The sequence below is a fragment of the Beta vulgaris genome, chromosome 6 (genome assembly GCF_026745355.1).
Source record: "Beta vulgaris subsp. vulgaris cultivar EL10 chromosome 6, EL10.2, whole genome shotgun sequence".
In the NCBI taxonomy this organism is placed as follows: domain Eukaryota; kingdom Viridiplantae; phylum Streptophyta; class Magnoliopsida; order Caryophyllales; family Amaranthaceae; genus Beta; species Beta vulgaris.
Genome location: NC_079207.1, coordinates 42,246,991 through 42,273,435, shown reverse-complemented (window position 1 = coordinate 42,273,435; position 26,445 = coordinate 42,246,991). Strand labels below are relative to the sequence as shown.

General features: G+C 38.3%; 1 protein-coding gene across 2 annotated transcripts in view; it reads left to right on the top strand.

Annotated features, from left to right (window-relative positions):
- The window catches only part of LOC104896831 (mediator of RNA polymerase II transcription subunit 23), a 47,713-nt gene that overhangs the window by 11,590 nt on the left and 9,678 nt on the right, over window positions 1–26,445 (top strand). The window contains exons 5-19 of one of the 2 annotated variants that reach the window (XM_010683624.4): window positions 4,961–5,195; window positions 8,074–8,291; window positions 8,586–8,793; window positions 9,877–10,154; window positions 13,946–14,029; window positions 14,559–14,653; window positions 15,178–15,340; window positions 15,431–15,676; window positions 15,948–16,118; window positions 16,252–16,362; window positions 16,457–16,582; window positions 18,528–18,676; window positions 22,883–23,123; window positions 23,221–23,995; window positions 25,236–25,417. In XM_010683624.4, the coding sequence (XP_010681926.2) occupies window positions 4,961–5,195; window positions 8,074–8,291; window positions 8,586–8,793; window positions 9,877–10,154; window positions 13,946–14,029; window positions 14,559–14,653; window positions 15,178–15,340; window positions 15,431–15,676; window positions 15,948–16,118; window positions 16,252–16,362; window positions 16,457–16,582; window positions 18,528–18,676; window positions 22,883–23,123; window positions 23,221–23,995; window positions 25,236–25,417 (3,282 nt within the window). Of the gene's footprint in view, window positions 1–4,960; window positions 5,196–8,073; window positions 8,292–8,585; window positions 8,794–9,876; window positions 10,155–13,945; window positions 14,030–14,558; window positions 14,654–15,177; window positions 15,341–15,430; window positions 15,677–15,947; window positions 16,119–16,251; window positions 16,363–16,456; window positions 16,583–18,527; window positions 18,677–22,882; window positions 23,124–23,220; window positions 23,996–25,222; window positions 25,418–26,445 lie in introns of those variants that run through there. The other variant, XM_048646362.1, reaches the window with a different exon arrangement.

Genomic DNA, 26,445 nt, shown 5'->3' with positions numbered 1-26,445 from the left:
ACCAACTTTTTTCCAACCCTAAGAAGTAACAGTTTGGCAAACTGGAAATTGCCTATCTAGGCCATGTCATTTCTGCAGCAAGGGCATCAGTGGACCAACAAAAGAGTCAGGCCATGAGTCATTGGCCTGTCCCAGAGAATTTGAAGGAGTTAAGGATTATTGGGCCTCACAGGGTAAACTAAGAGATTTGTGGCTGCTATGTCAAAATAGCTTTTGACCCAGCAGTTAAAAAGGGAAAGCTGTGGTTGGAAAGAGGAAGGAAAAGAGCCATGACCACAGTTCTTGCTTAAACTATGCCTGATTTCACAAAGACTTTCTTAGTCGAGATTGATGCCTCAAGTTCTGGTCTTGGGCCTGCACTTTTTGAAGATAATCATCCTATAGCCTACCCCGGCTTGAAATTTTAGGACCTAGGGATTGACTAAAGTCCACATATGTAAAGGAACTCATGACCATAATGTTGTCCATCTAAAAATGGAGATGCTACCTTTTACGCAGGAGTTTTACTATCCAGACAGTTCCGCTAAGCCTTTCCTTATGGAACAATGGGATATTGGCCTTGAATATCAGAGATAGGTTAGCAGCTTCTTGCCTTTACGTTTGGCATCAGCTATATGTCTAGAACTAAATACTTCCTCCGTTTTGTTTCAAAAGAAACATTGGGTGAAATGACACTATTTATTGATCAATTTTGACTCCAGTTTATGCCTATAAAGAAAAACATAGTCAAGTGGGATCTTGTTAGATCGTCTCGATGCATACTATCAAATTATAACTTTTTAATATATTTTGGGTGTGCACAACTAAAGATATTAATGATTAAAGAAGCGTGTTGGGTTGTGTGAAAAAGCAAATGTTTCATTTAAAACAGAACGGAGGAAGTATTAGATGGCAGATGCCTTAGCTAGGCAGACATCAGCAATAGATCAAGAACTAAAACTTAGATTGCAGATGCCTTAACTAGGCAGGGTACTATTGTAGAGTTGGGTGCTTTAGTGTATTCTTGGAGATTTCCCTGGGAAATTATTCAACTTCTCATCCAGTAAGATCCTTTCATCTTTCAACTCACACAAGCTACTGAAGAGGGCAGACGACTCTAACTGAAAGGCTATTGTATTAGGCAAGGACTACTGTAGTACTGTACTATAAAGGGTACTCCCATCTAAGCAGTTTCGTTTGCTTTCTAGCTTACGGAAAGAATCCCCTGACTCCCCTTTGGGAGAACACAACATTTTGGGACCTATTGCAGATGGACTAGTGAGTGGTTTTGAACAGGAAAAGAGATCACGTGGCCAAGTATGTTCAAGCTTCCCATGTGTGTCAGCAACAGCATCCTTCTCTTAGCCTTTGGGCCTAGTACTGCTCCTCTCTATCCCAACTTAGGCTGGAGAGATTAGCACCTATTTTGATGAAAGCCTGCGCACTTCAGCCTCAAGCACCTATTCACTGCTCCTACTGTGGCAGAATTATATACTAGGGGAGTCATGAAATTCGATGGGGTTCTTACCACCACATGCTCGGATAGAAACAAAATTATCTCCGGGTATCTTTTGGAGAGATATATTTAAGCTGGAGGGCACGCAACTACAAGGAACCACTGCTTACCACCCTCCAAACTGAGGTGGTCAACTAGAGCTTAGTCTTACATGCGATTCTTTATCAATAGCAAAACCAAAACCTGGTCAAAGTGCCTTCATTAGGCTGAATATTGGAACAACACCAGTACGCACTCTTCCACCCCCTCACTCTTTTCAAGGCCCTATTTGGCACACTCCTCACCTCACCAAGTTTGCTGCTAGTCACTCAGATTGCAAACTGCTGGATAAAGTTGCCACTTTGGATGAACTCTAGGCTCATCTGGTAAAACCACAGAGAAGGAAGATGATCAAAATGCGAAGAGAAGCTAAGTAATATTTGCGGTAGGAAATGCTGTCTACCTAAAGCTCTAGCTTATTCACAGAAGTCTCTAGCTAAGAGGCTGAATGACAAGCTGTGAGCTAGGTATGATGGCCCCTTTGAAGTGGTGCATTGAGTTGCCATGCCATAAAAACTCAACCTGCCCTTCTGAGACCAAAATTTACCCATTTTTTCACGTCTCCCAACTTTAAGTGTCTGTGGGATCCCTAGCCTCTTCACCCACAATTAAGTCCTCAACTCACTGCTGATCTTTTTGGAGGTGGAACCATTGAAGCTTTTGGATATCAGGGCCCCCTCCCCTGACTCCTTCAATCCACTGAAGTTCTAATTAAACAAAAACACTAGAATATGAGGCTATCAACCTCAGATATCCTTCCTTCTACCTTGAGGACATGTTGGCTCTTAGGGGTTAGGGTAATGCAAAGTCTCAAACTACAGCTAGACCACTATTGAACTCTGTGATGAGAGGCAGCAAGGGCAATATGGAAAATTCATTAGAGATTTAATTGCATCAAGTAGCAGAATGAAGTTAGTTACAAGATAGTTTGAGAAAGAATGATGCGAGTTCACCTCACAAGCTCACTACTGTTTTTGTGTTTTGAATGTTTAAGAGACTAAAATGAAAGAAAGCAATAAAGATAGGCTCCCAAATCTCGGTTTGGAGAGGTTCTCTTGAAGTCGCGGCTCAAGATTTACACACAAGATCGCAGTCTAGTGCACTTTAGAGCTAACAACTCTATAAACCATGCTTCAAAGAATGAGGCTCTTCTTCTATTGGATGCTTGAAATTAACTTGCAACCAGTAGAAACGTTTCCTACACTTGAAGATTGATCAAACCAAGATAGAAAATACACCAATTGGATGTAAAAGGGCGGCTGCCCTCAAGTCTACAAAAGCAATGATGCAGCTCGCTGATCTGGCGAGTGCTTTCCCTCCTCCTTGGGTAAGCTCTTGGATGCCTAAGCAAGCACCTCAAGCACATAGGTGAACTCCCTCATGTCTCACCTGATTGCTTACATAATTTAAAAGCCTAACTACAACAATAAAGCTAACAAAAACTAGGTTACAATCAAGCTATGCTGAAACCGTAAAAAATGAAAAAAAATGACGTCTCAATTGGAAAGCTACTGCGACTTTGTTTCTTCATGAAATCTCACCAAATTTTTTAGGATGAAACTTCAAGATGTTAGCAATCCAACAAAAAAAGAATCACTGGAAAATGATTTCTAGATTGCTCACAATAACCAAAAAGATTTCGCTGCGCCAGAATCTTCGGATGAATGTGAACGTCTTCACTTCTATTCTACTTTCTACTTAACTTAAATAACTCTAATCAACCCTAATTACTGAAATAAGGAGTTTACATACTACTTAAGACTCTAATTTAATACAACTCAACATCATACAAAACAAACAAAAAACAGAAGAAGAAATGCGAAACCATTTCGCATCAAAGAAGTAACATAACGGTAGGAGGAAAGGACTAGTATGACATTTTGAAAAGGGTATCTATGTTCTGTTGTATTGAGAGTTCCCTACCATTAGAATGTGGGTAGTATGTGATTGGGTAGAATCACTGATCTAGAAATACATACATATCATTCTACTTTCTCTATTCTTCTTCCACTCTTCCATTTTTCCTTTCCTGTTCTTTCTTCATCTTTTGGTTGAAGCCACTGGTTCGGGCACCGACATAAATATTAACCTCTTATGATCCTTCTCGACGTTTAATGAGGTTCCACAGGCAACCACCTGTCATGTCACCTTCAACAGTCATGTCAGCTTCCACCATTAGATGGGCAAATTACAAAGATAATGGTTTTGAGTCGTTTGCCTTTTCTCATGTTTCTATCTCTAGGAGAAATCAACGAGAATTAGTAGAACTTAAACAAGCTCAAGAACACCTCTTTGGTGTATTGATGTGAGAAGCTGTTGATTAGGCTTTTAATTTTCAAGACTTTCTTTCTGAATTGGTTGAGCTTTGTTGGATAACCAATCAACTGTATAGTACTCTGTACTCCACTTACTGCAAACCATTTTTCTAGTAATATGTAACGAAGACATTGCCACCCATCATATGATAAGAGGGCCGAGTTAGTTAATATCATGCTCTTAAGCTATCATGTAGCGATTTGTCGTTAACATCAAGAAATGTTAAGTGTCACTCACAATCTAACACTTGATTCCAGCTATACAATAGCCTTAAAAAAAGTAAGTTGAACATTGAACATTGATGCAAGCTAGCCGTTCTCTCCAAATCCACTGGTTTTTATCTTCTGCAGTGCGCCACCAAACCAATCTTCCACTGACCATCCTCAACATCCAGGAAACCAATCTTTCTTCATCCTTCCTTTTCAAGCCATAAGGAAATTTTGGAAGAATAACCTACACCAAGCTAATCCCAGTCAAGGCTAATGATAAGTGCAAAAGAGAACAGCCAATGAAGAAGACTGGAAGATATGTTTAAAAAATTCCTCTTCTTTCTATGTTCTAGCTGTCCTTTATTATTAAACATTATTTCAGGAACTCATAGCTCCTGAAATACTGGAGAAACAAGCCCAGATTCTTATAGTATCAACAGAACTTAAGTTGTCTTGATTATCAGTTTGTTTCCTTGTGAATAATTTATTGCCCAATTGTGAGGATAATGCAAAACATGCATTAATGATGGGGAAGACAAGTGTGAGGTTTGTTTAGCATATTGACTAGGTATAAAAGTGAGGCAGGGAGAGGGAAGGAGTTTGGGAAGTTCTCAAATGGAGGGGTTGGAAAGGAAGGAAAGGGGGGGGGGGTGTGGTGGTAATTCCAACAGGCTTATGCAGTTATTTTGTGCTTCGCAGAATCCATGAAGTGGACTATGGAGAATCAGATCTGTCTTTTATTTGGATGTTTTGTTTTTAATAGACACCTACACAACTAGTGAATGTTTTTTTTTCCAGTAAATGCTATTTGTTTGTGTTGGAGATGCTCCTTATACTTAAAGCTAAATAGCTAATTGACTTAGTAGTTGACCTTTTGGGGCTCATTATTTCCCTGTTGCAGGATCTGGCAGTTTGTATCCAGAAAGGTACGTTAGACTGGGATAGAGCTTTGAGATGTATCAGACACGCTCTGCGCACAACTCCCTCACCAGACTGGTGGAAACGTGTGCTGCTTGTAGCACCTTGTTACAGGCAACAATCTAATGCACCCTCTGCTGGAGCTGTTTTTACATGGGATATGATTTGTGAGGCAACAGTTGACAGGATAGTTGAACTATTGAAGATGACAAATTCAGGCAAGAATTTTTTTAACCATTTCTCATTGCTCTCATGTTGAAGATACATGTGCTAGGGATTTAAAGAAACTATAGGGTAAGATGCACTGCTCTAAGTTAATAGATAAGTCTTAACTCCTAAACCTCTTTAATATGTCTAGAAATTACTCATTCTTCGCTGTCTCCTTCCTCATTTTGATGAGCATCATGTTAATAAGTGCAACCTTTCCAATCACTTTCACTCTCTTTGGCAGTGCCTTTAGCCCCCATGTTTGACACTGCATTGTTACTCATGTGAGATGGATTATGAGCAAATATTGATAGAAGTGTTCAAGCTTTTAGTGGGATGTACGGGTTAAATTTTATTAATATAAAACAGAATTTAGAACCATATTCTTTTTGCTCTTTTGAGCAGTGACTTTCTCCCTTCTGGACTACCTTTTCTTTCTTGCTCAATTGGCAAATGGCAAAATGAAGTTTGTTTTTTGGTTCTTCAAGAGGTGACTTGCGGAATGTGTTTTTTAGGCTTTTTGCTTGAGCTTACCCGGATTCTTTTCAAGGAAGAGATTTCCGGTAACTTAGGTAGAAAAACCAAATGTATAGCACATTTGTTGTCTGCATTGTCTATGCTCATGTTAGCATCTTGGTTATTTAAGACTCGAAGCATTCGGTTCATTTGGCAGAAGAGTTATAACTTCTAAGTGATATAATAATATATTAATAATATATACAGTGTGCGACAAGTAATTATAAGAAGTAAGAACAAATAATTCAGCGGATATCCACGTTTGATGGAAAGATGCATATAGACATCTTTTTGGCATAATAAAGTAGTACATATGCTTGTTGTAGCTGCACACTAGGAGTCTAGGATATTCTGTTCATTGATATCTTTTTTGTTGTAATGTAAAGTTGTCAACGAGTCACGAACTGGGTCACAAATCTTGCAGTTAGAAATTGGTTTGAATTGTTTCCATATGCTTCTAATACTTTTAACCAGAAAACTATAAATTAAGTCCTAAAACTATCAAAAGTTTGAAATTATAAGCCAGTGATTTTTACCATTAATTAACACTCTTGAATGTACAGTTCTTTCTTATTCTTCATAAATCCTCTATAGATCTCTATCATATAAGGGAAGAGGAGGGGGACACCAAAAATGGTAAACCCTTTTATACCCTTAACTACTAAAATACAAATTCACCATCTTTTGCCACTATACCCTCAATTAACAAAAATATTTACATCATCTTTGTTTTATTGGTTTTCAAAAAACAAAGAAAAATATACAATGAACTTTATGAACAATTTTTCGTATATATTACGCAATTGATCTTTTGTTTGTTTTCGCACGCATCGCGTGCATACATGACTAGTAAATAGTTAAAGGAAGAGGATGCATTGGTGCTCCAGAGAGGAGATTGTTAAACGTAGAGTAGAGCTGTAGAAAAACAAACCCCACTACCCATCTACCACCATACTAGAGCATAGCACATAAAAATAAGTAAATCCCATTTAGAAGTATTTATAAAAATTCAGAAAATATTCCACTACCTCGAACCCTCTTTCTGGAGTTTGCTCACACTGCCATTTGTATACCACAAACTTTACTCGATTAAAAGAGACGCGAAAAACACTTCGAACTTCAGAAGTTGCAGAAATACCGTGTTAGTATCAGCTTATGAAATTACTTACCGGGTGATTTGCCTGAAGGATTGAAACAACCGGTTACACACATACTGATACTACTGGGATGGTCAAATACGAACTTTCTGCATCATCAAACCTTGTTTTTTGATGATTTTATTCTGTCCCGTTTTCCCTCTTTTACAACTTCCTTTAAAATATATCTGTTTTGGTAAAATGGGCAGGGTATAAGTGTTTTAGATGTGTCCCACATGTTTCATAATAGTGTAGGTGGCTATCATGGGTTTATGGCTCTCCATCTTTTGAGCTACCCTTTTGGGGTGGGCTCTTCCACAAAATTCTTTAAAGGTATCATAGTAATCCACCACTCCTCTGCCATGGGGGTGATGACGTTGTATTGCATTGGTTTCCCCGGGCTAGCAATGTCTAGCACAAAGGTGGAATGTTGTTGTTGGAAAACATACATTGCAACAGCATAACAAAGGCACACACCAATGAAGGGAGAATTTACTGTCCGAATTCAAGTCGGGCAATATAATAATGATATATAATCATATAACTTACACATTTATGCTTGTCATGTGAAGGCTTTTTTTTTAAGAGTGAGTTTTATGCATTACCCTTGATAGTTCTTAACAAAGACCCATGCAGCCTTTCAATATTGGAGCTATTACCTAGATAGTCCTCTCCTTAATATGAGTCAAAATCTATTCAAATCATATTCCCCCGAATGAAATATGGTTTTATGAGCTGATGCATCATGAGCCGTCGGTAAAAACTTGTTGTAACTTGTAAGTAATAAATAATCCATTTGTCTTTTTATTACATACAAATTTGAAAAGAATATGATTTGCAATGCTTGTTTAATAATTTATGTTAGTTACTCCCCATTCTACTATTGTTATATGCTACCGAATTATTGTGCTTTATGCTTAAAGCCTTAAACTAGTTAGCAACTATTTGCAGAGTTTTTCAATCAAGTATTTTGAATGTATACCCCTGATTCTTGTGTTGTTATCTTTCTGAAACTTCTTTAGCATCCGATTCCACGTTTTACGGGAAGGCATCAAATCTTTCCAAAGTTATTGATCCATCCTTTTGTTCTTTGGTTTACCTCTTGATCTGGATATTAGTGTACCGTCTGTTGATCTCATTTCTTTTTTTTTAAATTCTTGTTATGTGACTGCATTATATTCCTGTCAGAATAAGTTGCAATTACAGTGCGCTAATTGATGCTCCCATATACTTTTAGAGTCAAATTGTTGGCAGGAGTGGCTTATCTTTTCAGATATATTCTTCTTTTTGATGAAGAGCGGTTGCATTGACTTTGTGGATTTTGTGGACAAGCTTGTTTCGCGCCTCATTGAAGATGACCATCATATACTTCGGACAAACCATGTTACATGGTTGCTCGCACAGATTATACGTGTTGAACTTGTCATGAATGCTCTAAATAACGATTCCAGAAAGGTATTGTAGCTTTTCATGGCCAATATTCAATTAATTTATAAGATAATATCCTCTTTCTCCCTGTACTGAAGGCAGTAAAGCAGTCTGTAGAAATAATTTTATAGGACTTGTAAGTAGTGTCTGAAGTCAGTTAGTTTGACTTGTGCACTTTAGGTGCGTGACATGTTCCTCAAAAAGTCAAGTTTTGAACCTTGCCATACTTTCTTATATCCCTTCTATACTTTTTCTTGTTTTGAAACCAAGGTTTGGAGTTTTGGACTGTAAAAAATGTGACTTTCCCTTTTATGCTTACAGGTTGAAACAACAAAAAAGATCTTGTCATTTCATAGGGAGGATAAAAGCTCTGATCCCAACAACCCTCAAAGTATACTGCTTGACTTTATAAGCAGTTGCCAGAACCTGCGGATCTGGTCTTTGAATACGCTAACTAGAGATCATTTGAATAATGAACAGCTTCAGAAAGGAAAGCAAATCGATGAGTGGTGGAGGCAAGTAAGCAAAGGTAACTGTCGATATTGTTACAATGGTATATGTTACTTCAGTTGACTGGTTGGAGATCCATGATCCGTCACAATATGCGGATATTGTTGGCTTCTTAGCAGGTCCATACTCATACATAAAATACATGTATGCCATATTCATTAAATTACGTTAGACAACATCTTGCTAACATGTTAGAGTCTAGGGCTTAGTGACAATCAGCTTATATGTGTTTGAAGTAAGACATGCTGGGCAGTACATCAACCTTGGTATGAATAAGTTGCACAATAATTTGCAAAGGAACTTTTGCTATTCACTACTCATCTGTGTTATTTTCCAACCTTGTTTAAGGCTGTCTTCTTTCATAAAGATTTGCTACTTCTGGAGACAGTGAAAATAATATCCCACAGAGTATTATCTGAATAATATACTACTTCAAAATCTGTCTGAAATAGGATAATAATCTGGGAAAACCAGTAAAAAGTTACCAAATCTGAGATTTAGCACATAGTCACACTAGATCATATTAATATATAAATCCAACCCAGAATGGAGAGCAAATGATATCATATTGCAGAATTAGTGTGTGTCAAGGAAAAAAATCGCGGACGCGGTCACGAACACGATCACGGTAAGTTTGCATTGTCACAGAAGTGGCTTGTAACGGATGAATGGAACAGATTGCGGCCGACGTGGCGTGAGGTTTTTCAGAACATTCACATTAATATGTTCTGACCTTATTTGCGTTGTTTTAGTTTATGAAGCATTATTACAATATAATATAATCAAAAAGCATTATTACAATATAATATAATCAAATCTATCAGAATATCATGTTTCATTAGCTTCATAATTAATTCATAAATTAATTTTGGCCAATGTCCGGAAAGAACGGATATAACGATAATAAAAGTGTTATGATATGGTGAGTTCGCGTTACAGAACGGACAACGTGGCGAGAAGTATGATCGTTATTATGGCGTTTTGTAACAGATTTTGCGGAACGTCAAATCCAAAATCCGTTACAAAACAGCTGTTCTGTTATGGAATGGGAGAGTTTTAATTCCCATGGTGTGTGTAAAGATTATGTGTTTTCCTGGTATAGGTGAACGGATGCTGGATTATATGAATATGGATGACAGATCAATTGGAATGTTTTGGGTTGTATCTTACACAATGGCACAACCTGCATGTGAGATGGTTATGAATTGGCTTAATTCTGCTGGTACTGAAGTACTGCAGGTCTCTGGTTTACAACCAAATGAAAGACTGGTAATGATGCGGGAAACAAGTCCTTTGCCAATATCACTATTATCGGGATTCTCAATCAACTTGTGCATGAAACTTGCATATCAAATGGAGGATTCTTTATTTTCTGGACAGGTACGATGCTATTATGTGGTTCTTGTTTTTGCTTGTGCCTTGTGGGGGTTCCTAGCAAGCAAGCTTATTTATTTGTTGTGCCATAACGGTTTCAGAAACCTTTTCTCTAGGGAATGAATTTGAAGGCTTCTTTTGGCATTTGTTCTATGGTTGTTTTGATAAGCTAGTTCTTGGTCTTTCGATGTTCTAGGGCTGCCTGTTTCTGTATGTTTATGGGTTCTCTCCTGTAAATTCAGTTTGCGTATAATTACTGACTTGTATTTGTTTTATTAGGTTTCCTTAAGATCTTTGCTTCGTAGTTTAGTGCGTGAAGATGTCCCATCTGTGGTCTAACTAGCTCTTCGCAGCCTTACATTAGCGAATGACCTTGAGTTATTGCCATAGTTTGAAAATGAAGTTTCTGTCACGATGATGCGGGAACGGGGATGATGTGGTTGTTGTACCGCCAAATATCGGCTCAAACCATGAGATATCCCTTGAACCCACCTAAAACACGTTTTTTACACCTTTACGATGCGGGTAGTATCGGTTCGGTAGATTTAAAAACCTTTACGATATGGGTGAAACGATAAGATGCAACCTTGTTTTGACACCATGGTTATTGCTTACTTTTCTTCTCTCTCCCCCTCTTATCTTTGATTTGAACTAAAAGTTTCTTCCATTTATAATAGTGACTAGACTGATTGTATAATATCCTTCGTGTCACGGGTGACATTTGATACCCCACAAGTGTTGCTGGTATACTTGTGAAAAGCCTGGTGTACTCAGTTAAGGGCCACTTAGGGCCCAAAGGGGCTTCAAGTGAGACCAAACTTTAGGGTCTGCTATATGTTGGGCCAATAAAGATAATGGTCGAACCACATTTTGGGTTTGAGGCCCAGAAATATGAACTGGTGCATGGCCATTTTCAGTGTTGCACGGGAAGGTTCTAGAAGTGCCTAGCATGATCTCATAAGTAAGCTGCTAGGCTAGAGTACTTGCAGAATGTTTCTAGGACATTCCTTGTTGTACATAAATATAGTAGAGTGTCTAGATTGTTCTAGGACAGCCTTGTGTAGAACTCTCTATTTGAAAAGGTTAGGAACTTTTTGGATTTAGGGGAAGGTAAGATGGAGGCCTATAAATAGGAAACTCTATTCATTTGTACATATCATACAACACTTGTAATCTCCTCTCAAGTAATCTCAAAGCATTCCTTAGAAATCTTCTCTCTAGCCATCTTTCCCACACTTAGCCAAATATCGTAGCCACTTAGCCTAGCAAAATTGGTTAGGTGCCTTGACTCGTCTTTCGACGAAAGTGTGAAGCTACTAGGCTGCATGCATATGACTAGGGAAAATAGTCCGCACTTGACATTTGTCTCCCATCAAAGCAACTTAAACTAAACTAAAGTTTATGCAAATTGGTCAGATTCGCTAAATGATTGAACTTTGCACATTTTATCTCTTGTCCTAGCTTGATCACTGCTTCCATTTACAATTTTTTCTTTCAATTTCACTCCTGTTATTGATGATCTTAACCTTAGGTATTGCTTGTCGGTAAGTGGGAGTCGGAAAGGAGCAACGAGATTGAAGCACTGAGTTTGTCTTTTCTGGGTAGGATGAGGCAAAAAGGGTTCAGAGTTAGATTGGAAACTAAAATCTTTGACCTTGGGATGGCTATGATGCTACCATATGTCTATATTAAAGCGTGCTCAATGTCATGCAATGCCGCATTCTTACATGTTAAAGAACCCCTCCAAATTGGTTCACTCCGTGAAGGGAGATTGAAACCTTGAATCTTGGATGTTTCATTCCAATAAAAATCAAGTTTAGCTTGTCGAAATGGATGTAAGGTGTTCACCTTGGCATTGTCAGTTGTCGCTGTACTACATTGAAGTATGCCCAACGTCTACGCAATTTGACATGGTATAGAACAATCCAAAGTGGTTTAGTCTTTGACCGAATGACGGGGAATATAATAACTTTGACTTTATATTTTTATCTCCAATTACAAACAGCTGTTGGTTGTTAAAACAGATGTAAGATGTTGGGCCTGGTAATTTCATAGTATTATACAAATTTAGATCCATAGATTGGTTGTCTCATTTAGAGTATTCATGAGAATTTACACACCTTGACAATTCAAGCGTTGTAGAATTGTGGTGGACAGAGTCACAGTAGTATATGACACTGTCATTCTATCATATGATTTGAGATCTTTAGTATGGTTGTCCCTTATATTATATTCATGAAAAATTACACCATTTAGAGTTTGCTCTGACAGTGTTATGAATTTATATGATTCAAGATCTGTAGTATGGTTGTCCCCTTTAGAGTTATCACGAAACACACTTTGACCATTCTACCACTGCAATCTTGGACAGCTTAAGTTGTCAATAACATCATTGTTGAGCATGAGAATAAGTTGAAATAGTTGACAAATTGAGGTAGTGTAGAGTTCTCCTTAAGCCAGTGGGTGGATTTTGGAGATTACATTGAGTTGCAAAACGGTTTGTTGTTAGGATTCGAGATGAATGATTATAGGCCCTTCTAAGGGAGGGCAGCCGTCTAAATTTCTCTAAATGGTGGATGATCAACTTGATGATGTTAGCTACTTAGCTTCCTAGGTTCTTTAATGGTTAAGAACTCTATAATTTAGTTGGGGATTTAATATACTGAGTACCATCTGAATTTTTTACTTTGGAGGACAATTACATAAAACAAAAGTATATGCATAGCGAAGAAAATAAATTTTTCTAGTGGAATGCAGAAACCGGTGCTGCAAGGAGTTTTTCCCCGAAATTAATTTGACAATTCTATGATTGGCAGGCTGGCAGCCATGATGAGTTTGTTGAGTTTAATTAGTATATATGTATATAGTGTGAGACGTCTTTCCTGATTCATTCCATTTTCTGGGAATCTTGTCTTAGTAATGGATCGCTGTTTCTCTGTGGTGCAATTCACTATAGTTGGCAATCCTGAACATTTAAACTGTCAGATCAAATATTTAAACATCACCTTCTGTGTATGATCAACAAACCAATTGTGAAGAGAATAGCTGCCTTTAATAATAAATTTAGACCCACCAGATCACAAGATAAAGTCTACATGTGCAACTGAATCTGAAGGTTTAATATACTGAAGTTGAAATTTCTTTTGAGTTCTTCTTCTTTCCTCTCCCTCTTTGATTTTCCTCTTTTAAGTTTGGGGGTGTGGAGCCTGAGTGTCACTGCGGAGTTCGGAGTTGGGACTTTAGTTGGAGAACTTTTCTTTTTCAATCTTGTATAACTTAATTGCTTTTTATCCCCATTCTCTGATAAGTTTTTTTAGTTAGTTATCTTTAAGGAAGTCAAATTGGTGAAAACTAAAAAACTTCATCTACTGTTTCCTTTGATGGAAATAAGAAGTTACTTCTGTAACTAGAATATTACTTCTTTTGCATATAAAATTCACTTGTATAGTTGTATGGAAGATTAATACTATTTTTTTTAGTAGAAAGATCAAGTATAGAGCTGTGAACCTGTGATCTATTATTAAACAATCATAAGTGATCTAGATTAATATTCATAGCTACCATGGACCCGGAAAGTGTACCAATTTAGCTACCCCTGCTGACCACAAAATAAGCTTCCTCACGAATTACATATCTTTCATGTTCCACATACTGGATTGTATCTTTTTTCAGTTTACACCCTCTTTTCATTCATCTACGAATATTGAGATGACATTCGGAGTTAGGATGTTTGCTTTTGTGATTGCAAATTTTAGATTTGAATATTTGTTTGACATATTATTCCCCTCATTGTGCAGGTCATTCCCAGCATTGCAATGGTTGAAACCTATACCCGGTTGCTTCTTATTGCGCCTTATTCATTGTTCCGCTCACATTTCAGTGTAATCTCTTTCCCCTCTAGCTGTAGATTTTAAGCTGATTTTGATTTATTTATACGAATCAGAGAGAATTATCTTTAGACAAATCACACATGCGCATATCAACTAGAAACTCGTTGAAAAATTACTTCAGCTAGATCTATTAATGGCTGACGAGGAGAACCATATTCTAGCTGTTTCCATAATAGGTCTATCTTCCTTAAGTTCTTACAATATTCTCATAGAGAGTATACAAAGTGCAATGTGAAACATGAATATTCAGGACAGGAATCATTCTGAAAAATAAGCAATACCTGTGAAACACTGACAAGCTTTTGCCTCAATCTTTAAATTTTTTTCGAAAATTGGTTTTAGCCTGGCAGGGAAGGTGTATGAAACACAGTTTTCAATATATATATGTATATAAGTCATACAATAATTTTCTTGAACTTTATCATTTTTATTTTATTGAGAATTTGAGATGCAGATGCGTTGTAAATCTGCATGCATCTTGAGCTTGGCATGTGATTTTTTTTATGCTTTATTATTGCAGCATCTGACTCAAAGGAACCCAAGCACATTAAGCAAGCCACTTGCTACACTTTTGGTGCTTGAGATTCTGAATTACCGGTTGCTTCCACTATATCGGTGAGCATGACTTGTTTGGATCTATGTCTAAATATGTACATATAGAGGGTGATGATCCTCTGAAGACAAATCTAGATCATTCTTTGCAAAAAGCATCCCTTGTAAGAACCCCACAAAGCACCACATACTAATTTTGAACCGTAATTGGTCAAATTTATCACGTCTGTTGCCACTTGCCGGGTAGGTTTCCGCACTGCTATATAAGTTAGAAGTTTCCATGTGGGTCCATGTGTGTTTCTCCATCACCTACAACTTCTAATTTTATTCTAGTTGAAGGAGAAGTTACTACCACAATCCTGGATGTTGACAACCAAAGCCACAAATTACAAAAATGAAGAAGATAAACAGTCTTGGTTTTGAGTTTTTCCGAATGGCCGGGATACAGCTTTGGTTTTGAGTTTTGGAATGTCTATCCATAGCAGATGTTTTCATGGGCAGCAGATATCCCCTTGGCATACCTGTTTCTTTTTCCTGTCCGTCTAGTTCTATGGAATATGGAATTTGATGCTTCATTTTATATGTAGGTATGAAGGAAAGAACAAAAGCTTAATGTATGATGTCACAAAAATTGTTGCTGCCTTGAAAGGGAAACGAGGTGATCATCGTTTATTTAGACTGGCTGAAAACCTGTGCATGAACCTAATTCTGTCCTTAAGAGATTTCTTTTCTGTGAAGAAGGAAGGGAAGGTGCTAGGCTCTCTGCAAATCTTCACTTTACATTCAGTTTTGGTTTACACTAGGTATAGTTCATTTTATGATAATTTTTATTTATTGCAGGGACCTACTGAATTCACTGAAACTCTGAATCGTATTGCTATCATTTCTCTTGCAACTATTATTAAGACACGTGGAATTGCTGAGTCTGAGCATTTACTTTATCTTCCTGCAATGGTGGAGCAAATATTGTCGAGTAGTCAACATACATGGTCTGAGAAAACTCTACGTTACTTCCCTCCTGTTCTACGTGATACATTAGTTGGTCGTGTAGATAAAAGGGGGCTGGCCATTCAAGCATGGCAGCAGGTATAGTAATATATTGTGATTCTAAGGATTATTCAGTTTATTATCTTGGAGCAGTACAGCTGTGAGCTGGTAACAAATTCAGAAGGCTGCTTCTACACTTTTTCTGGGTCATGTTCGGCAAATAGCCATGAGTTGTTCATGTCTTCATAATAATCTTTTTGTTACGACATTTTACCACCTTACATGGGTGTGTTCTATGACATTTGTGCTGATTTTTGAACATGGTATTGTTGCAATAGACAATATTTTTTTCTTACATATTTTATTGCAGGCTGAGACTACTGTTATTAATCAATGCACCCAGCTTCTTTCACCATCAGCGGATCCTACTTATGTAGTGACATACATCAGTCATAGCTTTCCTCAACACAGGCAATATCTTTGCGCTGGTGCTTGGATACTAATGCATGGACACCCTGAAAGTATAAATAGTGCAAACCTGGTACAGCCACTTTTCAGCTTCTTGTTTTCTTTAAAGTGTGGCCTTGTTGTATGTGGAATTATACTTATCTACGTCAGCTATGCAATCTTCTTTTCCTATTTCTGAAGTGAGAATTCCTTGCAATCGAGTACAGGCACGGGTGCTGAGAGAATTTTCTCCTGAAGAAGTGACTGCAAATATTTATACAATGGTTGATGTTCTGCTTCATCACATTCAAGTAGAGATGCATGCACATGCCTTGCAGGTGATGATATAGGTCTGTTGCCTGCTTTAAGAAAAAATGAAACGTTTTTGACAGTTGGAAATTCAAAATATTTTCTCTCAATTTTCTTCTGCAGGACCTCCTTATGAAAGCATCTTCAAATCTGGCATTCTTTATCTGGACTCATGAGTTGCTTCCTTTGGATATTTTAGTCCTCGCATTAATTGACCGTGATGATGATCCACATGCTTTACACATTGCGGTGAGTCTTTTGTTAAAAGTTGGTTTGCCCATGTTAAATCAGGTATTTAATTTGCAAATTGAAAAAATGGCAAAATGTCTCCTAGACTTGGCACTTATGTGCAATCAAAATCCTGACCTTTTCATTGTAGCACATAGACCCTCTATCTTTCTCTCAATGTGCAATTAACCCCATTTACCAATTTTTCATATGCTTCTCATTCAAATAATTGCTTAACTAAAATCAAATTATTTAGATTACTTTCTTTAATGTTATTATAATTATAAAACTTCTTTACCTATGTATGCATGTATCTACAATTATGTATACAATAATACATCATTTTCATCTCTCCCCTACAGTTACGTGCATCCCTTTCTTCTATCATCATCACCTCTAATGGCGGAAAAACTCAACTATAACCATCCTCTTATCTTCTACCGCACTCTCTTTCCCCATCTCAACTTGCATAGCAGATGGCGAATTGAAGATTATTGATGAAGAGGAGTCCGTTGTGGAGTTAGAAGAACCTGATGATAGCAAAATTCTAAAACATTGAATTTGTCAATTGTTGGAAAGATTGTGACAGAGAGGCCATAAAACTATGAGGCCCTCAAGCAAAATTATAAATCATATCTCCGCAACCTCAAATTCAAGCTTCTTTTTCTCTACACTTCAAACTCTTCTGCAAGTCCATCGCAGTCTCCAACCTCATCCCCCCCCCCCCCCCCCCCCCCCCCCCCCAAGTCGTAAACGAATGAGCATTCTGCCGGATTTTGATTTTCTATTGAAATGGAGGTGTTCGAAGCACTAGTTTTGAAAGTGTGGTCAGCAATGGTGATCTCTGATGACGGAGTTACGCTCCAACATGTGAATGGTGGAGAGCGACGAGTATTTGCAGAGGAAATGGGTTACCGATGCGCCGGTGACAATGTAGACGACGGTGGGAAGGAGAGACATGAGGGGAGGAGGAGGAGAAGAGAGAGAAGACATGGGAGAAGTTATGGCGGTGGTTTGATGGTGAAATACTCGCTAAAAGTATATGAGAAGACCAAGAATTGATTGTTTTGGAGGTTGGAGATGGTTGCTGGGGATTAAGAGTGGAGTAGGGGAGAGATGAGCGAGAGGTATAAACGTATACATGATGTTAGTCTGTAGATGTGTGCTATACATTGATATACAAGTAATAGAAAATTAAATTTAATGCAGTTTAAAGAACTTAATTTCAAATAATTTAATTTAGTAAAGTAATTATTTTAATGTGATTATTCTGAAAAATATGTAATTGGAATTACTTGCACGTTGAGAGAAAGATATAGGGTCTATTTGCTACGCAGTGATAAGGGTTTTGAGTGCACATTAGTGTAAAGTCTAGGGGTAATTTGCTACTTCTCCGGTTCTCAAATTGTTCCAAAAACCTGCCCATATAAATGGGATTCAATTTGAATTTATTTCCTATTTTAGTATAAGGAAGCTTGGCTTAATGGAGGAAATATTAAGTTCAAAATCCAAGTTAAGTGGACTAGTCTTCCTCATGAGCATACTTGGGATATGCAAGAGCGTGGGAGCTGGATTTAGGTTACTTTAAATTTATTTGTACTCATGAAGAATGTAGCATATTAAGATTTCGGTGAATACGAGCTCAATGTGTCAATATCTGCTCCTTGAGACAATTCTATCCCCTGCACAGTCCGAAGGTCAACGAGCAATAGTATCCTAAGATAGAATGAATCTCATAATTGGTCAACCAGTGCAAGAATTAACGGAAACAGTCAAACATGATTATACTACTGGGAGTCTGGGACTTCTGTGTACGAGTGAGAGATTATGCACAGAGTTTCAGGAATGGACACTTTTTACATTTTCTACAACTGTTCTAAGCTGTTAATCTTTTATATGGAGTATACCTCTTATGACATTATATATTATGTCTGATAATGGAGTTAGCTGCATTAATGGTTTGCAGATCACTCTGCTTGATAGGCAAGAGCTACAGCAAAGGCTGAAATTATTCTTTTTGACCCGTGGACCTCCTGAGCATTGGCTATTTTCTGGAATGTTCAAACGCGTAGATCTGCAAAAGGCATTAGGAAATCATCTCTCTTGGAAGGAAAGGTAATTTATGTTCCTTGATTTAACATTATCATTACTGGTGTGGTAGATGTTGTTTGGGCAAATGCATAGGAAATGGACTTGGCTCACATTTAAGTTGCCTAAATGGTGGTGGTCATCTTGGAATGGCAGTCAGCTAGTCATTTGATGTTCTACGATGTCCATGTAATTTGTGTGACTGCTTCGTTAAGTGATGATGTATATGAATGATTAAACGGTTTGTACAAGCACTTCTGAATAGGGCATATCTCATGTGTACCACATCTCACGTGGAATATGATCTGTATATGGGTGCAACACCACAAAACAACGTTACAACCCAACATATTATCTAGGCATGTTTGATCTCTGATGGAGTAATCACCATAAAAGGCATTGGGGTTAATTATCATTGAGATGAGTGTTCAAGTGACAGAATCATAGATTCATCAATTCAAGGTAAATCGACAAAACAGATCAATGATATGTTGGTGCTTTCTTTCCTGGAGGGGCTGTCTGTGGCACTTCCACAGTTCCACTAGTGTGGTTTTTGCTAGTGGTTGCCGAATGGAAGTTACTGCATTAGTTATTTTCTCCAATGGAAGCAGCTCCTTTGGTTTTCAGTGTTTTATGATATGGACTGTGACAATCACTGGAATCTTCTACTTCTCTTTCTTTTTTTTTTTTTTTTTTTTTGGGTTTGGGGGGTGGGGGGGGGTGGGGGGTTCCTGCTTTACCCGTTTTTTCTACCTTTGTGCTTTGGCGCCTTTACAACTGTGGCTTTAGGTTTTGATTTGGTATCACTAGTCGCCCTCCACATAATTGGATATTTGTAATATTAGTGCAATACTGCAAGCAACAATGGTAATGCGGCTTTGTGAAAGATGAAAGAAAAACTAACCATTATCTGAAAAGTTTCCTTGACTGTTTAAATTACATAGAACTCCCCCTACATCTTCTCAGACTTTTTTTCGTTTTTGTGGAAATTATAATACAAAATAGGGGGACAAGAAATCCACAAATTTTGACACAAGAAAGGTACACGTTTGGGAACGCTCCATGAGCATGAGCCAAAAGAGAACATAATTACATCTCTCGCTTCTGTTGAGTAACTAAAGACTCCTGGCCACAGGCAATCAACCGTCCTCTCTTTGCAGAATATAGGTCTTGACTGGATAAGAAAAGCCATTCGTCAAGAAGGACCCTAAAATCCAGCCCCAACAATGGATCTCTAAGTTACAGCTTCTTTGATGCCTTCTTCAGGCCCTTCCGGAGCTCCCATATCCTTTACTACAATTCCTTCCACCTCAGAGATACCTTCTTTGGCTGGCGAGCCCTATGCAACGCAATTTGTTCAGTAACTGATTTTGTCAAGCTGCTTATCTCTAATTTCTTTCTCCTACTATATTCTTTCACAGAACTGTCATCGGGGGGGGGGGGGGGGGTGAAGGCTTTTAAGTGACTAGAAGAGACCTACTTTGAAACAGCCCTTTATTAGAATGCAATCATTAAACATTATCAACCACCATGCCTAGGAAATCGCTACCAACATGGCCATTTTAATACTAGAAATAGCCAATCAAAATATCAAAAGCTTGTACTAATGGTGGCATGAAATTAGGAATTAGGAGAAATTCTTGACTAACAAAATGGGCCTTCTTTATTTCAGAAGTCACATGAGAGACATTCTTGGTGCATTATCATAGTTGAACGACGAAATGTGATTTTAATCCAGTTTAATGCCTTTTGCTCTGGCTTTGATTGCGATCGCATAAATGGTAATGTACTTTATTGCTATATCGTAAATGGCGATAAGGCAGATTGAATTTTTTATTGGCTGTAATGGCGTTATATCGGCTGTAACGACATTGCTGTCAGCAATAACGGCCTTTTAGTGGTCATATTTTCCAATACGTAACAGCCCTTGACAATGCAGGCAATATCGGTTTGGCAAGCTCCAAACCCTTTCCAAACCAGATGTCGCAGCGCGGTTCGGCCTGGTAAACCACGTTTCAGGGATAAAAAAAATACCCTTGGTTCTATAATCATTAAATAAATTTCATGCATTTATGTGGGCAGTTTGTTGCCAATGAGTTGGCCAAACTTTTGCCGTCGTAGCAAGTTCGTTTTGTTGGAGTTGGTAGAGGCTTTTGGTTCAAATAAATTACAAGGATTCGTGAGGGATGGTTAATATTTTCCTTCTCTGTATAGAATATAGATTGTTGATTGCACTGGAGTCTTTAATTTTTGCTTTTGGGTGAGGGATGGTAAAAATTGATCTTGGAATCTCAACTCGTGATAATATGCATGCTCAGAAATCATAGAAAGGTTTATCTGTTTAAGTGTGAGCTTTGTTGCTAGTGAGGACTGAGGAGACAAGCAATCACTGCTTTTTGCATTTTCACGTGGCGAATTTTCTCTTGGATACATCAGAGTACCCCTTATACTCTTAAATCTTAATGGTTATTTACAGATTCAGTATGACGGTGTAAAAGTTTTTGGCCATTATGTGGATACTTTGCTTGGAGAGGAATGATAGGAAATTTCATGTTTAGGAGTTCTATTTGGTTACTTTATGAGAACAAGTGGTAATCTCTTCTCATTGAGCTCATGCATCCCCTGATGTGCCCCTTTCTTATGTATTGCAAGATTGGGTACCTTTTCTCTTTTGCATGATTTATGCTGCATTTCTGGTCCCCTAACTTTGTATATACTTCCTCTGTTTCTTTTTACTTGCAACCAACGGGTTTCACAGTATTTAAGAAATAGGAGAGAGAAAGTGAAAAGGACATGTGGTCCCTTAATCAAAGTTAAATACATATCCCAAACTCTAACCTCATCCTTACCCAAAACAAATCACCACCACCTTAACCAAAAAAACTGAGCAGCTCCACCACCGCTACCATACCAACTTCACCACACCACCTCCACACTGCGCCAGGCCCGCCACCACCAGTTACATTTTTTTCTCAAAAACTTATCTTTTGATTGTCTACTCCCACCCACACCCACACCCATGACCCAACCACCAGACCTACAGCTCTAACACTAACCAATAGAAAAAAAAAAACATTAACCATCACCACCATCTGATGTATTAGTGTGCGCGTGCCTCAACTATCAATAATCACCACACTAGCTGACCACAACAACCAGCAACAACGCTTGACCACAACCACCACCACCATATTACATTTCTCAATAAAATGAAAATCAAAATCCAAAAGAAAAGAGGAGTGAGAAAAAAACATTTCACAGTAGATCTTAGATAGGAGGGAGGAGAGAGAGAAAATACTAGTATGAACCAATTAGACCATTCATAGAGCTTTAGTGGTTGAATTCGAGCATGAATACTAATCGTGGTGGTTGTAGTCAAGGGCCAAAAAAAAGAGGGGGAAATGTCGCTGGAAAAAAAAAGAGGGGGAATGCCGCTGGAGAATTGGGGGGAAGTGGTGGGCTTGTTGCTGAGGGTGGTGGTTGGGGTTTGGAGCTGGAAGGGTCTGAGAAGGAGGAGAGAAAGTGGAAACTAAGGAAGGGGGGGGGGGGGGTTGGGTTGGGGTCTTGGTTCATTAATTGTTATATTAGTTAGTAAGGGTAAATGGGTCATTTTGTTATATCATAGTTTCCATTTTGAGCTTGGTTGCAAGTATTGTGACATTCTTCTAAAAGGAATATGTTGCAAGTAAACAAGAAACGGAGGAGTACTCCTTTTCTGTTGAATCAAGTTGTTTTTTTGTCAAAGGAATAGTACTTCTTTGTGTTTGCCAAATATCAGACTTCTTCACATCGTGAATAGAATGTGCAAAAACTGAGGGCTACCATATAAAAATCCCTTTCTCTCTTTGTTTGGGGGCACGGGTTATGACGTGCACAGTTGATCTCACTGATGGTGGATGATTAGGTATTACAGTGGTTCATAATGGCACTCCTACAGTCCTACTTGCTCTTCCAAAGATGATGTAAGTGGTAGTGCCATTGCAAATCTTTGGAGGACTAATCTAACTGATGTATGATGTCATTTATTCAATATTTGAGAAATTATTTTAGGAGTTTGGCTAGAATCTCATTTTGCTGAAGGTGTGTGTGTGCTGCGTTTTCTATGAAACACAGTAAAACTCTTAAGTACACTCTTGTGGTGCTAGAGCTGAGTAAACACCTACTCAGATGGCAGATCTATTTCTTCTTGAGTGTGCTTAGACTGACTAAGTATGACAATTTTCAATCTTGTAGGTTTCCGGTAATTTTTGATGATATTGCTGCTCGTTTATTGCCCGTCATTCCTTTGGTAGTTTATCGACTCATTGAAAATGATGCTATGGAGCATGCTGAAAGAGTTCTGGTGATGTACAAACAATTGCTAGCCTACCATCCTTTGAGGTTTACTTTTGTCCGTGACATACTGGCATATTTTTATGGCCATCTTCCAGGAAAGCTAATTGTCCGCATACTTAATGTGCTTGATATTTCCAAGGTGCAAGATATCTTTCTTTTATTTATCTTTATTTTGATGTTGATTGTTGGTTCGCTATTCATGGCTGATTCTTTTCCTGATCCAAAACTTGGTTCAGATTCCTTTTTCAGAGTCATTTCCGCAGCATATCGCCTTATCAAATTCTTCAACATGCCCTCCACCAGACTACTTTGCTTCCCTGTTACTGGGTTTAGTAAATAACGTCATTCCTCCCCTAAGTAGCAGCTCAAAATCAGGATCAATTTTAGATGCTTCGTACCTTTCAGCTCGCAGTCCACCGAATAAAACTCCTGTTCCAAATCAATCCGGGCAAACAAATGTTTCTGAGGTTCAGAAAGCTTTTTATCAGATCCAAGATCCTGGAACATACACCCAGCTAGTTCTTGAAACAGCTGTAATGGAATTGCTTTCTCTTCCTGTTTCTGCTTCCCAAATTGTGGCATCACTTGTTCAGATTGTAGTCCATATCCAATCTACACTTCTTCAGTCCAGCAGTGCGTCACATGGAACTCCAAATAGTTCGGGGCAAACCTCTGTGTTACCAACATCTCCTTCTGGTGGAAGCACAGATTCTATGAATGCAAGCAGATCTACAGCGCCAGTTTCTGGACTGAATACTTCTAATTTTGTTTCTCGTAGTGGCTATACATGCCAACCGCTATCTTGTTTGCTTATTCAAGCTTGTGGTCTTCTGCTTGCTCAGCTTCCACAGGATTTTCACATACAACTCTATCTTGAGGTGTCACGCCTTGTTAAAGAATGCTGGTGGCTCACTGATGGAAACCGGTCTCCTAATGAACTGGATTCAGCTGTTAATTATGCCTTACTGGATCCGACATGGGCTGCTCAAGACAATACCTCCACAGCAATAGGTATGGTTTTCTTCTGCTTACACGGTAGGAGGGTTTAAAATTGACTTGCTTTTGCGGATACTCTTTGAAATTTTTTATAATTTCTTATGTTTGCAAATGTTCCCATTCTTTTCCTTCGTTTGTCTTTTGGTTACGGGAGGGGGGGGGGTCTCAGAAAAGGGGAAAGGGAATTGTTCCCCTTCATTTCCTTTATGTGTCTTTGGTACAGTTTTTATTATTTTCTTTTCCCATGCGTGTCTGTAATGGAATTTCCCCAAACTCTTCTATTCTCATTCCCTCATCCCGAAGGGTTCTCTGTTTCCTACTTTCAAATTGGAGCTCACTCTGTCTATTGCCTTGTTCAAAACCCACCGCCACACCATTCCCCTTCTTTTCTACAACACCATGCCACCACCTCTGCGTCACCACCAGCCCCAGTAAGGCAGTGAATGCCAGAGAATACGTGCTTAACTCCACTGCTATAGCCAGCCCTGTCACCACTGTCTCCCTCTTTGATTTTCCCTAACCATCAGATTCACCACCATAGCCAAGCCCTGCCACCATTGCCTCCCTCTTCAATTTCCCTAGCCACTCTATTGTCCATCGCAAAGAGATCTGTCGTCACCACCCCGAGATCAAGCTTGAATTCTTTCTTCAGCTATGTTTGGGAGAGTAACTTTTCTCCACTAAACTTCATTGAAATCATTGACTGCTCAAAACAATCTTCTTTATTTCTCTCATTTTCCATTTCTTCTGTGTGATTACATTACCAATTGGCATCACATGAACTGGCATAGTCTTAGTTGGCCACTTCCAGGCCTGCTTTTGTACTGCCATCGCCTGGTGATGCACGGTAAAAAACTAAGTCATGGTTGGACTTGGCCAAATAGGGAGACAAGATCATGATCAGTCAAGACATCCGTGCAATTGACTTGAGGTAGCTAGATATATTTATAGTGAGACAACTGCCTGTATTTGTTGACATGGCCGAATAGATCTAATTGGAGGTGGTGGGAGATGGTGACATGGTGAAGGTGGTGGTGATATGGAAGATGGTGATGGCTGCGGCCGTTCTGAGGAATTTAAGGATGATGGTAGTGGTTTTGAGGTTGAAGACTGGATGGGTTTTGTATTCTCTTTTGCCAGTTACATTATTCATATCCCTTGGAAACGTTAAACTTAAATGTGTCATTATATTAAAAATATGTTTTATATCATATCTTTTAGTACTCTTATATTGTTTAATAGTGATTATTACCAGGCAATGTTGTTGGTTTGCTCCATTCATTCTTTAGCAACCTTCCACAAGAATGGCTTGAAGGTGCCCATGTGATCATTAAGCAACTGAGGCCAATAACTTCAGTTGCTATGCTGAGAATAGCTTTCCGTATTATGGGCCCATTGCTTCCAAGACTTGCAAATGCTCATACACTCTTCAACAAGGTGAGTTTATGCATATCCGTTTTTTTACATTTACTTTAAAACCATAATCTTGTGGCATTTCGTCATTGCATATTATATCTTACCATGCTACTCCAGCTGGGTGTACTCGTGTTGAACATGAGTACTATGTGTTCAAGTGTCTGACTCACCTAATGTGTGAAAATTATCCATGACTATACCCAAAAGTAAGTGTCCATGTCCATGTAAGGGTGTCAAAACATGGGTACTTGAAGCCAAATGCAGAGTCCGAGTAATATAGGGTCTTTATGTATAACTTACTGGGCAAGTGCTTGCAAAATTATGTTCATCTAAATTTTTTTATTTTTGTTGTTTTGACATTGAGGCCGGATACGGATCTCGATTTTGAGGAGCTAGAAAGGATAGAAAGACTCAAGATTTTAAGGAATCTGGTGCTGTAAAGCCTAGCTTTAACATATCAAGAACTGCATGTCGTGCCTTCTCTGCCTCTTCCTATTTATTCTTAAATACTCCCTCCGTCTTTTATTAGTTTACCCCTTTCTTTGGGGCACATTTGTCGAGATACTAATTTGAACCTTAATATGTCTAATTTTCGATAAGCAAAAATTACAAAAAGTTGATATTTGGATAATACACATTGAGACGAATCCAACAAGATCTCACATGACTATATTTTTCCTTAAATACAAATTACAAAAGATAGTCAAAGTCATGTATGTGAATAGTGTCAAAAGTCAAAAGGGGTAAACTAATAAAAGACGGAGGGAGTACATCCTTTTCTGTAATATGTTAAAAATGAGAGATATGTTTTGCCTAAAAGGAGTAAGTTTTACTGCTGGAAAATATAGGCTTATGAACTCATTTACGTAACCTTAGTGAATATAGCAAATCACATGTTGCTTATGGATATCCAACAACACTACCGAGCATGGTGTCAAAACAAGGCCGCATCGTATTGTATCACCCGTTTCGTAAAGGTTTTCAAATGTACCGAACCAATAATAACTGCATTGTAAAGGTGTAATAAACCTGCATCTTAGGAAGGTTCT